Here is a 13,963-nt window from a genome sequence, read left to right as displayed (position 1 = left end):
GCCAGTTGAGCAGTAACAAGATTGATTGAGAAGGAATCAAAACCGTTGATTTTGGTTTGCAAGTAGTTGGTTGATTTTTAGTATCTCAACAAACAACCGTTGAGAAGGAATCAAAATCTAGGAGTTTGGAGAATGAATATAATTCTTAGACAACAAACATAGTCAGTTTGCTGCATCATTTCTTCATCAGACAGGTATTCCAACTGCTACTAGGGTTGTTGTTTGTTGGTTGTTTTCTTTTCTCACAGTTTATAGGTTTACTGTTACTTCACTATTTCTCACAGTTTTTTTTTTTCTTTCCTTTTCTTGCTCTTCATATGCTCTCTGTACCTTGTTATTATAAGAAGAAGGTAAGAGATGTGAAGAATGAACTGAAAAAAGGAAGAAGTAAAAGATAACTAATCCATTTCCTGATCATATTTCATAAATATATATAATCATCATCGAACATCAGTAGGACAATAAGTCTCATACAAGAATATTGTGCAAAACGAAAGCACAAAATTAGTAGTAGTAGTAGTAGTCTCTTACAGGGTACCCAAAAAAGCACCACCAGTAAGGAAAATATCTGTCTAACTCTAAACTAATTTATATACTAAAAAAGACCATATAAAAATGGTTATGATGTTCTAGGGTTTAGTCTTTTTGTAAACAGAGAACAACCCAGGAAACACACAAAAAAGGAAAAATAAGTAATTAGAAACTAGAGTGAGAAGCAAAGTAAGCAGCTTCATCATATCTTGATCCTCATCTTAAACCCCAAAAAAAAAACCTTCATTTTTTCAGCAGAGCATTGATGTTAAAGAACGAAAGATAACTTCTTCACATGGAATAGTGAGACCCATATTATGATCAAAACCAAATTCTTCCTCAGCTCTTTGAAGTAAGATTTGAAACTCAGGATGAGTCAAGAATGAAATAGGAACAATAAATCTACTTCTTTTCTCACCAACGTAAACAGCAAAGTGACCTTTAGGTACATCAACTGGTAAACCTTGTTCTTCATCGTTATTATACCCTTGTTTTTTACCTAAACTTGAACATCTCTTCAGTATCTTTGACAAAACTGCTCTCTGTGGGAATTTCTGGGTTTTTCCTAAAGCCATTGAGCAAACAAAGATCAAGATGCGCAAAGAAAGCTTAAGACGAAGAAGAGATAGTTTGAAGATGTTGATGGAGTGGGGGGGATGAAATGGTTGGAATGCGGTCTGTTTATATAGACAAGGAGTATATAGAGAGTGAGAGTGAGCTAGTGAGAGACCAAGTCAGTCATGTGGGGTGTGGGAGCAAAGGACAGACCACGGGTTTATTGGGGTCTGTGTGGGTACAAAGGACATGCTGGAACCAAACCCCGTGGAGTTCAAATGTATACTTGTTGCTTCTCCTCTTTAGGACAACATGGTCTCTCTGTTTTAGGGTTCGGGTAGGATTTTAAAAGTCATTCAAAAGGTCTTAATTTCTTTTGCCAAGTTGCAACATGACCCATGATTGTTATTGTTCAATTCCTATTGGCTGTTTAGTTGAGCGATGCTTTCCTTTTTGAGGAACTTGGTCCAACTATATTCTGAATTTTATAAGCATTTTTTACTGCCTCTCTCATCGTGTTTAAGGAACACAAATACTGTACTGTGAAGTGTACTCTGCTAGCTGCCTGTGCCTGTGGGTCTAATTTTTCAATCAATTTTCTGTTGGTCTTGTGATTCTTTACATGACAAGAAAAAAATTATCATAACATGAAGGGTATACACTGTTATGATTATTGAACATTCAGTGATCCCCCTAGACCTTCCCACATCCCAACCATTGATTCCTTCTTTGGAGTATCATCAGTATGAATCCAAAGGATATAAAGTCCTTTATGAACCAGGTGTCCGTTATGGAGAGAAGGGTTCCATACAACTTGAACCACGGCAACATTAGTTATACTTTTGCAGTAATCAATTTGCAATATCTTGACTTTTGACTCTAAATCAAATCAAACGCCATAGTTCAGTCCAGTCCGGTCTTCAATATCTTTGTCGTTTAATGGAGTCACAAGAAAACCTAAATAGTATTTAAAAACTTACACGTATTCGGGGACTTAAGATTTCATTCATCTTGATTTCTGGGAGGTTGTTAGGACTTGGGGTTTTTATACCTTATATACAGTATATATGTACTGCAGTACCTGCCTTGGAATCATTTAGAAAAAAAAAAAACGAATAATCAAAATGTTGTAGTTTTATAATGCTCAATCCTTATTCTATGGATCATGGGATATCATATCATCCAACTTGGGTTAGTACGAATTGAGGTTACATCTCTAAAGAAAACGGACGTAATTTCTGAGCAAACCACGAAGTGCAAGGGGGAGTGGGGTTACCCAATTTATAAACAAAAAGTAAAACAGCAGCAAGTAAGAGTTGGATATCATTTAGATACTGATCTCCACCCATCAAGCAAAGATTTTTTTTTTTTTTTTATGGATTGATCAAGATTGAAATGAGATTTATTATTTTTTATATAGCAAAGTAAAGCAGGAGGGTTAATTGACTTGCTATAACTTACTCTGGCCTTACTTTCTCTACGTATATCCTGTTTCTTGCTAAAAAGGATGACTTATCTTCTCTCACTAAAAACATGAAAGAGGGAGTCTGAAGGTGGTCCTCAATGAATGACAAAACCACCAACACCACTAAAAAGAGGAAGGAGTTGTTGGGATGGAGATATAACTCATACCAGTTTCTTCTCATTGCACAGTGCATACTTACTTACATGCCTGGCTATGATGCGTAGAAATTTATTACCCATGTTCTACACAAGGCCCACAAAAGCAACGACAACTATCAACTAAACCCTACTACAGTCTAGTATTATTAACTCTTGTCTACTTCTATATGTCCCTTCTCTTCTCTCTCTGCACCAACAACCGTACATGTTATATATATAACAACTGTATTGTGTTTAGAGGGAGTTAAGGAATTTCCGTGGGACCAACCAACAACGGAGTGCAACACTGCAGCTGATTCTTCTTGCATTACAAAGGATTTGAATCAGGAGTCACAAGACTAAACAAGACGACAACATACATAATTCGGGAAAGTAAAGCTTTTCCATTGGATTGGTTTAACTTGGTAAATATTTTTGGAAGCATGTTTAGAGAGACTGGTTCAGTGTTTCAGGCTTGCAGGACCATAGTCAGTCGTACTTTTGCCTTATAAGCTGCAGGCCATGTTCTGTGAAGGAGATTGGTTGATGCGTTTCAAGATAAAAACAGACTCCATCAGTAGTTGCACCGACCAGCTATCATTTTACTTGGCTAACCACCTCCCTCTCTTTCTCTCTGTGTCTCTCTCTCTCTAGGATTGAAGGTGACAATAGCCTTTTAGTTACACCACATGAAGGCCATGTTACTCTTGCCTCCCAAGATAACATAGCAAGTACCTGAGAGTGAAGTCATCTCAACTGCTTGAAACGGCTACCACTTCCTGTCTTTACCCAGTCACCAACCTAATCGCTCTAATCCCCTTTTTGCTTTGTAAACTCTTTTTTCTTAACAACCGTTTTCCATTACCAAAACTGGTTTATCTCTTTCCCTCTATAAGAAAAAGACCGACTTTATACCTAATTATAGAGATGAGCAACTAATGACCATGAATAAACAAGAACACAAAATTATTAATTAAGATTAAATTAACGGTAGAGAAACCAAGTGACACCGAAAGATGTTGTAGTTGAATCACTAGTACGAAAATAGGCTGTGGAGCCAAGTTTTCTGATGACTAGAAATGGCGACAACGATACAAGGAAATATCAAGGAAAATATAGTATTGATGTAAACCCAACCCTGATAAAGAGTAACCAAGAGTATCTAATGAAAGATGAGGAGTTGCACCAACTGTAACACCACAAAAATAGGATCAATGAAATTACCTCAACAGGATGTAGACCACCATCAGTTAATGCTAACATGACAATGAAATTACCAGGTACATTTCATGTATCTGCAGCATTAAAACAACTAAAGGAAACATCAAGGAAAGACAATGAAATTACCAGGTACATTTCATGTATCTGCAGCATTAAAACAACTACAGGAAACATCAAGGAAAGTCCAGCCCACTAGAGGTCTTAGCAAAAAGCTCAAACGAAGTTTCCTTATATTAGATTGAACAGCAAAAACAACCCTAACAATCGCTGAGGACTGTGAGGAGCTTCAAGATTGCTTAAGATGAAACTAATCTGATAAATGCAGGAAAAATGTGTATAAGAGATGATGTGACAGGTAAACACACCATCAGGAGGACAATGGACATCTACATCATCACTAGTTATCTGCAATCCCTAAAATCAAGTTGATGCGAAATGGTCCTACCTACATTTTTTGGCACTAAAAAGTTGCATAAACATCCTACCTACATTGTCCTGCACAGCTTTATACCGATCTTATGACCAATACCTAAGCAATGTCCACTAAAAAGCAACACCAAATAAACTATATCTCCTTAATCACAGAACCATGAAAAGGTTCTAAGAATAATTTCTTAATAGGTGCAGCCTCACAGATCATAGCCTTACAATGTTGCAGTAAGTAAACATTGAGCAAATGATTCAGGTCGAGAAAGGGTCTAAAAGGGACTGGGTTGTTTCAGAACGGCACAACAACAGATAAATTAAACCTGATTGGTCAGATTTGAGAATGTAGCCACTAATACATAATCTCCTCCACAGCCACCTTGAGTTTTGTGCATCAGAACGGCACAACAGCTGCCACTGTTCTGCAGACGCAAGTATTCCCGAGTACGTACTGTACTCACTTTTATGATTTAACTTTTATAGTTAGGTAGGCATATACTCTCATGCATAACGTCCAATTTCAAGTAAGGTAGTTGTTATATAAACAGATTCAAATTCTATCTTACTTCTTCTTGAGTTCTAAATTAACTGATAAATCCAGTTTTTCTATCTGTCTTTTGATACAATTGAAGGACATACGCGGAAACGAAGATTTCATAATTCCTTGTGTTAGGATCAACATTATCACTAATTCAAACAACTTGGCACTTTAGCATCTCTACAAACCAATCTGGAAGGGAAACCACCTATATTTTAGTGAGCTTAAGTACATATTCACTGACCAGGTGAGGGTTTTGAGTGTTGCGGTTGCCCATCCATCAGACTTAACTGCCTTCTGAGCTTACCAATATGAGCTTGTACCTATGGAAGCAAACATAGAGATTCACAGACATTAACAACAACAAAAAGCAATCTCGTTACATACATATTAGCTGTAGCTACTGTATCTAAAAAGAGGGAGGATCGCCTCACACTTTTATTCTCACACTATCTCACACATTGGACGTCGTTTTTGTGGATAAAAACCAAACCACTACAAATTTGAAGTCAATATTTTAGGGAGATGCTCCTCTTACAAAGCTCTATGTTCTCACCAAAAATGAGTGTATTCCGAAATGTATAACATCACCATCTACTACTTTGAAAATGAGCCGTCGAAAATCAACAAATTTTTAACCACTGAAATTAAGATCAGTAGATGATGGTGTTATATATTTCGGAATGCGCTCATTTTAGGTAGGCATATAGAGCTTTGCAAGAGGAACATGTCCCAAAAATCTTAGCTTCAAATTTACTGCCATTTGGTTTTTATTCACAAAATAGGGTCCCAAAGTGTGAGAATTAAAGTGTAAATGGATCCTTCCTCATAAAAATAGTAATAGCCATTCATCACTATGACGATGAACTCAAATGTATCCATATATTTCTAACCTGTTGACGGGCCGCAGCAAGTTTTAATAATTCATCAGCCTCTGAAAAGTTCAAGAACCACTGACTTAACGGGTGGTCCTTCGTATCACCTCTTTTCCTTTCATGCACATTTTCAATCAGCAGTCCTACATAGATTCAATAGAACGTTTCACGTCTCATACCTATTTAGTAAGTTTTGCTTTCCACCGTCAGAAAACAGCCATAAGGTTAAGGGATTAAACAAACCAGAAGGAGGGAAGTTAAAACTAGCTGGTAGTCTAGGCACAGAAACAGCAGGATGATTCTGGACACGAGAAAAGAAAGCCTCTGAAGGTTCACAGAAAACAATCTCATCATAAGACTCTATAACAACAGGTTTTTTGGTTGACTGTGGAGCTGAAGAATCATCCTCAGGGTATAACCTCAAATGGTGAAGTCTGAAAATCGGAAAACAACCATCCACACATCAACAGAATAGTCCCTAACATTCAATACAACACAACATAACAAAGAAATGAATTACTCACAAGTCCAATTGCTTATCAGAGACATCAGCATGAAAGAATATAGAAATGGCAATTTCAAATTCACCCCAACCAGATTCTGATAGCTCAAATGGCGGTAAATCCACAATCCTAGTTGGGTTATTGAAACTTGCATGCAATTGGAAAACAACACGCTTTATCACAGCCCCAAGATCCTCATTTGTTGCACTTCTGACATAGACGGTCCATTTGTGAGAATGATACCTAATTGAAGCAATATCAAATGAGAAAACATTTCGAAAAAATAACCACAAACCCATATAAAAGTTCCAAGTAAGACAATTGCAAAAAGAATGAAGCAGTTTCAGTAAGTAACCATCTTATACTCACTCAGTGGCCTTTTTACCAAGCCAGAATGCGATAGTTCCATAAACTATAGGAACACTAATTTCGACATCTTTGAGTTTCTTGTTCAAGCTCTACAACAACAACAAAAACCAAACAAAATAACTTGATAACTACCAAACTAGACGAAATTGGGTGTTTTTCTTTTAATTTCAGTTTGTGGTTTGAAATTATGGACTAGGGTTGGCACTAATATGTTAATTGAAGCAAACAAGTTGTGGTGGATCGAAAAAGAAATGATAAAATGTCTACCTTTTTGTCGTTCTCTTCAGAGGTTTTACCAGATTTTGGGCGATGAGTTTTTGGGGCGGATCCGCTCCCATCAGATTGATCTCCTCCGCCCTGTTTTCTTCCAGCCAAGTTATGTGGCATTTCGGATTGTTCGAGTTCCAAAACAAATCAAAATAAAAAAATCTAGGTATTCCTCTACGAAATTGAAGAAAACGAGTAAGGTTTTCGGGGATTAGGGTTTTGCGACGGTTTATTCTGTTGTTTCTAAGGCTTAATTTAATTAGCGTTTTTAGGGGCCACCCGAAAGGATTTAGGGGCCATTAATTTATACCCAGCCAAAGATTCTAGTTAAGGGGTACCCTATATGATATTGAAGTTACATAAATGCCCTTCTGGTAAAACTGTATAAAAACCAAATCAAAAAAAATTCTACTCATTTCAACTCTTCTTCTTCCAGTTTCATATTATCTTCCAATTGTGGAAGAAAAAAAAAATTTCCCTCGTTCTTGTGTTCAACCGAAACATCGCCGCGAATCGTAAAATCAAAACATCGTCGATTCGTTTATAAAACAATGGATAAGGGAAATGAAACCCACATACCTAGAACCAAAAACGTTGCTCGGGGTATCGATCCAAAGATTGGGATTTTAGCAAGAAATAAAGAAATTCTTGCTGCAAATGAAGAAGAACGCGAAGAACGCGAAGAAGAAGTACCCGTCGATGTAGTCGGTGGTGGCGATTCCGATAGTCAAACACTTCGTCAACTTCAAATGGCCCCAATTAGGTAAGAATCTATCATTTTTGGGGTTTATTTCGCTTTAATTCGACGAATCGAGAAAAAAAGTTTCTAGGGTTTTTGGTTATTTATCCAGATTCGGGCGATATTTATGCTTATTTACTTCCGAATGTAGTCGTGTTCTTCATTTCTCAAGAACATCGACAGTATTCGGGAGAAATATTTGATGGTTATCGGCCGAATACTGTTGGCCATATCTTCCTGGATACAAACTGGTAATAATCGGTAGTTTAATGAATTTTTTGGCTCCCGAATATATTTAAGTAGACACACAGTATTCAGAAGTACACTCACTACCGAATATATATATATATATATATAAAATCTCAAAATTTCTGATATAGAAAAAATCCCATTTTGGGGCCAGTATTTATTCGGAAGACAATATAATGTTTTATACTTCCGATTGTGTAGGATAAAATTTTAGAGTTTCTGAACTCCAGTTGATGAATATTCGGTTGTAAGCATGTTTAGTTATATTCCGATTGTTTTTCATTCGGGAAAAATATGTGTCTTCTTACTTCCGAATTTGTTTATTCGGGTTATAGTTTTGTACTTTTGCTTCTGATTGTGTAGGATGAAAAATTTAGAGCTTCTGAACTCCAATTGATGCATATTCGGTTGTAAATATGTTTAGTTAGCTTTCGATTGTTTTGTATTCCGGAACAGTATGTTTCTTTTTACGTCCGAATGTGTACATTCGGGTTATATTTCCATACTTTGTCTTCCGATTGTATAGTTTGTAAATATTGTTCCTTTCTTTGTTGTTTAGACAAAGTCGAGAAAGGAGGAAGAAAGTGACAGCTAGTGCTAGGAGGGAAAGGAGTGACAAAGATAATTCAAGTGCTCAACAAAGCTTACAAGAACAAAGCAGTCAACAAGGAGTGCAACCAAGTGCTGAACAAAGTGTAGAACAACAAGGCAGTGAACAAGGGGTGCAACCAAGTGTTTAACAAGCCGCTCAACAAAGTGCAGAACCAACTGCTCCATAAGTTACACCCCACCATGAAATTGAACCAGTTGATCCAGTGGCAAGAGTAGAAGAAGAAGAACAACCAAGTGGTACCCAAAAAGCCAAAAAAGGAAAAGATGGTGTAAAGAAGGATATTGCTAAGAAAGCATCACATCTTGTCCCTCAGCACTTGAAGAAGAAGGGTATTCCAGCAGGCACAATCCTTGGGCTACCGGCGGATGGAGAAAAATTGTTATTTGGATACAAAGACTCATGGGCCAGAGAAATATACGAAACCGAGGTAATAAAATTATTATTTTTTATTAAGGTATTGTCTATGTGTTATATCGTAATATTTGTATTAAGGATTTTTTTATGTACTTTAATAGGATCATCAAGATGCGGTCCGTCTACTCAAACCTAACGCCGCACCAACAAAAATGCGTGTGTGGCCTTTATCCGGTGAATGTGAAAGGTTCAAGTCAATTGTTGTCAACTCGGGGTTAGCTAATGCCACTGAGAATTCATTGTTGGAACATGATCGTGTGGCCATATCGGCGTTCGTGGAGAGAATGTATCCTGAGACCGATACTTTCCATATGCCGTTTGAGGAGATGACGATTACTCCGGATGATGTTGTGCAGATTCTTAACCTTCCCGAACAAGGCACAGCTGTGAAGTTTAACTACACAAAGCAGTTAAGTTGGGCACAACTTTATGCTCTAACTAAAAAGTGCTTAGGTTGGGATGAAGAGACAACAACAGCAGAGTTTAGGAGGCATGCAAGTTACAGAACAAGACAGATCAACATTACAGCTTTGATGAATATGTTCCGAGACACCTTGGAGAATGAAAAGAATGGAACGTTAACTGATGAGCAAGTGAACCACGTTGCCACCGCATATCTCCTTTGTGTATTGGGATGTGTCATATTCCCCAATACTTCTGGCAACCGGATCGACGCCAACCTTATACAACTTTTGGATCCTCTCCATGAAGTCGGTGACTATTCTTGGGGCACGACATGCCTAACATTCTTGATGGAAGAGTTGAGAAAGGCTTCGAGGCTAGGAACCTGCCAAGTTGTCGGGAACGTGGCTCTATTGCAGGTTTTTTCTTTAACTCTATAACTCACTTTATAGTTATTCGGTAGACAATACATATGATGCATATTCATAACTCCAAATGACGCATATTCGGTAGGAAATGATCCATCTCTTTTTCCGAATGTTGGTTATTCGGTGGCTAGGTACTTAATTTGTTTTCCGATTATATATAATCGGAAATATTCATTTGATATTAGAACCGAATATACAGGCCAGAAAAATTATAGGTTACTGAACTCCAAATGATGCATATTCGGTAGGAAATGATCCATCTATTTTTCCGAATGTTGGTTATTCGGTGGCTAGGTACTTAATTTGTTTTCCGATTATATATAATCGGAAATATTATTTGATATTAGAACCGAATATACAGGCCAGAAAAACTATAGGTTACTGAACTCCAAATGACGCATATTCGGTAGGAAATGACCCATCTCTTTTTCCGAATAATGGTTATTCAGTGGCTAGCTACTTAGTTTTATTTCCGATTATATATAATCGGAAATATTCTTTTGATATTACTACTGAATATACAGGCCAGAAAAACTATAGGTTACTGAACTCCAAATGACGCATATTCGTTAGGAAATGATCCATATCTATTTCCGAATGTTTGGTATTCGGTGGATAGGTACTCAGTTTTATTTCCGATTATGTATAATCGGAAATAATGTTTGGAAATTACTACCGAATATATACAATCTATTTACTAAAACTTGGTTTCTTATGTATAGGCATGGATCTATGACCACTTCCCTATCCTGAAGTTGGACGGAGAGAACCCGGGGTGGTGCAAAGGTACTCCTAGAGGAACAAAGTATATATTTGAAGACAACCGTTCTAGGACAAAAGAGCAGCAGTTGATTCGCATGAGGGAGATTTTGGACCAATTGAAGGCCTCAGACGTATGCTTTGATCCATACAAAGAAGATCGAGCCAGTGGGCATATAAATGTTCGGTCGGACTTGTCCCTTTATTTTGGACCATTGTGGCACCCCACAGGATATGTGATGTATAACCCCTCTAGGGTGATGCGACAACACGGGTATATACAACATCAACCTGTATAGAAAATGGGGGATTACTACAAATTGGAGTTGGAGTTGTGCTCTTCTAGTGGTGATAATCTCACGATTGTTCACACAGGCCCACCTACTGTTCTTGATAACTGGGATAAGAGGAATGACTTCATTATCGACACTGGTAGACGAACCACCCGAGGTGATAAAAATTCTCCAGACTATATGAGTTGGTATAACAAGGTATCACATCCTTTGGTTATCCGTGAAATCAAATCCAACACTACTGCGGCGGGTTCAAGTTATAATTGTATCATCAAAGACAAACCAGCTGGTTATGATAGACTGGTGCGTGTTCTTATATTTTTTTTCATTTTATATTATTCCTATAAATCTTAGGTAATTACCGTTTGATGTTATGTCATTACGTATAAAAAACAGGTGAATAGGTTCAAGCGTGTTTCCAAAATGTTAACTGCATGCCTGAAGAGCGGAGATCCCATGCAAGCAGAGAAGATCAAAGAGGCTAGAGATCTAGTTGATAATATGGATAACGAAGATTATGCTGCCCAGTTTGGGGAGAAAGTCACGAAGAGGCATCCGCCCAAGGTGGCAGTATCAAAGACGGGTAAAAGAACTCGAGCTTCATCGAGCGCTGAAGGTGCTCCAACTGAAGGTGCTCCAACTGAAGGTGCTCAAACCCGTGGTCGTGCAGGACTGGGAGGTAATCACGGTCGTAAAGTAAAGAAGAGCAGATAAATGACAATGATTTGTGTTGTACATTCGGAAGTTTGGGTAATTAAGTTAGACAAGTTCAAATGACAATGATTTGTGTTGTTAGACAACCCATATTCGGAAGTTTTGGTAACTAAGTTAACTTCCGATTATTTTGAAAAGTATCAGTTTTTCCCAAATTCTGATTTTTGGGCCATCGTACATTCAGGACTTTACAAAAAAAAATTATCCTCCGAATATTACAAGTTCAAAACAAACCATGCCATGGCTCTAGGTGGTTCCAAGGGCCAATATAGAAGGTTAGACAACCCATATTCGGAAGTTCGGGTAACTAAGTTAACTTCCGATTATTTCAAGTTCAAAATTTGAAAAGTATCAGTTTTTCCCAAATTCTGATTTTTGGGCCATCGTACATTCGGAACTTTACAAAAAAAAATTATCCTCCGAATATTACAAGTTCAAAACAAACCATCCCATGGCTCTAGGTGGTTCCAAGGGCCAATATAGAAGGTTAGACAACCCATATTCGGAAGTTCGGGTTACTAAGTTAACTTCCGATTATTTCAAGTTCAAAATTTGAAAAGTATCAGTTTTTCCAAAATTCTGATTTTTGGGCCATCGTACATTCGGAAATTTACAAAAAAAATTATCCTCCGAATATTACAAGTTCAAAACAAACCATCCCATGGATCTGGGTGGTTCCAAGGGCCAATATAGAAGGTTATACAACCCATATTCGGAAGTTCGGGTAACTAAGTTAACTTCCGATTATTTCAAGTTCAAAATTTGAAAAGTATCAGTTTTTCCCAAATTCTGATTTTTGGGCCATCGTACATTCGAAACTTTACAAAAAAAAATTATCCTCCGAATATTACAAGTTCAAAACAAACCATCCCATGGCTCTAGGTGGTTCCAAGGGCCAATATAGAAGGTTAGACAACCCATATTCGGAAGTTCGGGTAACTAAGTTAACTTCCGATTATTTCAAGTTCAAAATTTGAAAAGTATCAGTTTTTCCCAAATTCTGATTTTTGGGCCATCGTACATTCGGGACTTTACAAAAAAAATTATCCTCCGAATAATATAGTCATTTTTAGAAATACCAACTTAATCGGTAGATAAAAATTTAAGTTCGCTATCGAACGTCTTGTTCGGAGGGAATACGTGTATCGTTAGCAACCGATTGTGGTGCATCATTGATACGAAACCTCAACGGCCATATTTTCAGAAACCTCAACGGCCATATTTTCAAAAATTAGAGCCGTTGGAACTCTAATCTATATAAGGAGGGTAACCCCTCTCAGTTATTATTGAGTAAAAAAATCAGAATGAAAAACCTTTTCAATGGCAAGTCCATCATCAATCGACAACATACTTCGAAGATGCAAGCGAACAACTACATCAATTGCAGCAATGGAAGAAGAAATACAAAAAAGGAACAAACAACCCAAAAAAATTAAACCATCGTTAGTGGCAACGAAGGAGGAGGAATAGGAAATAAAGGCTAAGAAGCGAGGTGAAGAAAAATTCCATCATAGAGAAAGATTAAAACAAGTTGAGGAAGAGACCGAATGGATAAAAAATTATTACATTGTGAAAGATCTACCCAAAGAACAGCAGGACGATCGTATATTTTGGATTAACGTTTCATTGGGTCCTTTTGTTGGTAAGTACAAGAAGCCACGCCACAATTATGAACCATCCCATGTTTCTTCAAGGGTGCACCATGTTATAAAATTGTGCACCGAGTACAACCGTAATCTTGCTAGGCACATAGAAGACAGGTTTGCGGCACAAGATGCTTATTCCAAGTGGAGAGGAGAGTCGTTTCTACATTTCGAAGCCACGTTGATTGTTGCATCTCAGACTGGGAAAAAAGAATAACATGTGATGTTTGAGTGCTGTAAATTCAAATTTTTAATATTAATCGGCGGTTTGATAAAATATGGAATTCCCGAATATGATTAATCGGATTGAAGTGTTATAATACTATTGTTCCGATTACATAGTTTCAAAAAAAATTATAGCCGTGGCTCAAAATACCCACCAAATCGGTAGATAGATATTTAAGAGTTCTACCAATTATAATATTCAGAATCAAAACGTGTATCATTACCAACCGATTATAATATTCGGAATCAAAACGTGTATCAAAGAGCCCGATTCCTACATTCGGAATCAAAACGTGTATCATTACCAACCGATTATAATATTGCGACCGATTAAATCATATACCTTCACAAAAAAAATTCCAAAAAACTTGTACAAATTACATGTTCGAAAAAAAAACGATCAAACATCGTCATCATCCGAGGGGATCAATTCGAGTAACTCAGCGGAAAGTTGTTGTCCATAACGCATCCCAATCAACCATGTTGGACTCATATTGTTTCACCCAATCCTTGCAATGGTTCATCGGGAAGTAATCGTGCCACTTACTCAACGGAGGTAACGGACAATCTTTCTTTACTCTAAACCGATAAAATGCA

General features: G+C 37.3%; 2 protein-coding genes across 3 annotated transcripts; both read right to left on the bottom strand.

Annotated features, from left to right (window-relative positions):
- Positions 1–387: 387 nt before the first annotated feature.
- Positions 388–1,184, bottom strand: LOC113354250 (auxin-responsive protein SAUR50-like). Its single transcript, XM_026597648.1, has one exon. The coding sequence runs from the start codon at positions 1,104–1,106 to the stop codon at positions 783–785; it is 324 nt and encodes a 107-aa protein (XP_026453433.1). The 5' UTR covers positions 1,107–1,184; the 3' UTR covers positions 388–782.
- A 3,684-nt stretch (positions 1,185–4,868) lies between these two features.
- On the bottom strand, positions 4,869–7,119 carry LOC113349760 (transcription initiation factor TFIID subunit 14b-like). 2 transcript variants are annotated; one of them, XM_026593787.1, is made up of 6 exons: positions 6,888–7,119; positions 6,621–6,709; positions 6,273–6,494; positions 5,992–6,182; positions 5,767–5,891; positions 4,869–5,196 (listed from the first exon to the last, which is right to left on the bottom strand). In XM_026593787.1, the coding sequence occupies exons 1-6, from the start codon at positions 7,005–7,007 to the stop codon at positions 5,110–5,112; spliced, it is 834 nt and encodes a 277-aa protein (XP_026449572.1). In that variant the 5' UTR covers positions 7,008–7,119; the 3' UTR covers positions 4,869–5,109. The 2 variants fall into 2 exon arrangements, with proteins under 2 accessions (XP_026449572.1, XP_026449574.1); XM_026593789.1 differs by lacking the exon at positions 6,621–6,709 and having other exon boundaries at positions 6,888–7,103.
- Between the last annotated feature and the right edge of the window lie 6,844 nt (positions 7,120–13,963).

Source organism: Papaver somniferum, chromosome 2, assembly GCF_003573695.1.
Source record: "Papaver somniferum cultivar HN1 chromosome 2, ASM357369v1, whole genome shotgun sequence".
In the NCBI taxonomy this organism is placed as follows: domain Eukaryota; kingdom Viridiplantae; phylum Streptophyta; class Magnoliopsida; order Ranunculales; family Papaveraceae; genus Papaver; species Papaver somniferum.
Note: the sequence above shows the minus strand (reverse complement) of the source record. Positions and strands in the feature narration are given on the sequence as shown.

What these genes read in the sequence shown, in the direction of transcription:
- LOC113354250 (XM_026597648.1), bottom strand. Translation starts at nt 1,106, where the DNA reads ATGGCTTTAGGAAAAACCCAGAAATTCCCACAGAGAGCAGTTTTGTCA.
- LOC113349760 (XM_026593787.1), bottom strand. Translation starts at nt 7,007, where the DNA reads ATGCCACATAACTTGGCTGGAAGAAAACAGGGCGGAGGAGATCAATCT. An exon ending in CTGAAGAGAACGACAAAAAG is followed by an intron (nt 6,710 to 6,887) that starts GTAGACATTTTA and finishes TTGTTGTTGTAG; the next exon opens with AGCTTGAACAAGAAACTCAA. An exon ending in TTGCTGCGGCCCGTCAACAG is followed by an intron (nt 5,197 to 5,766) that starts GTTAGAAATATA and finishes TTGCTTCCATAG; the next exon opens with GTACAAGCTCATATTGGTAA.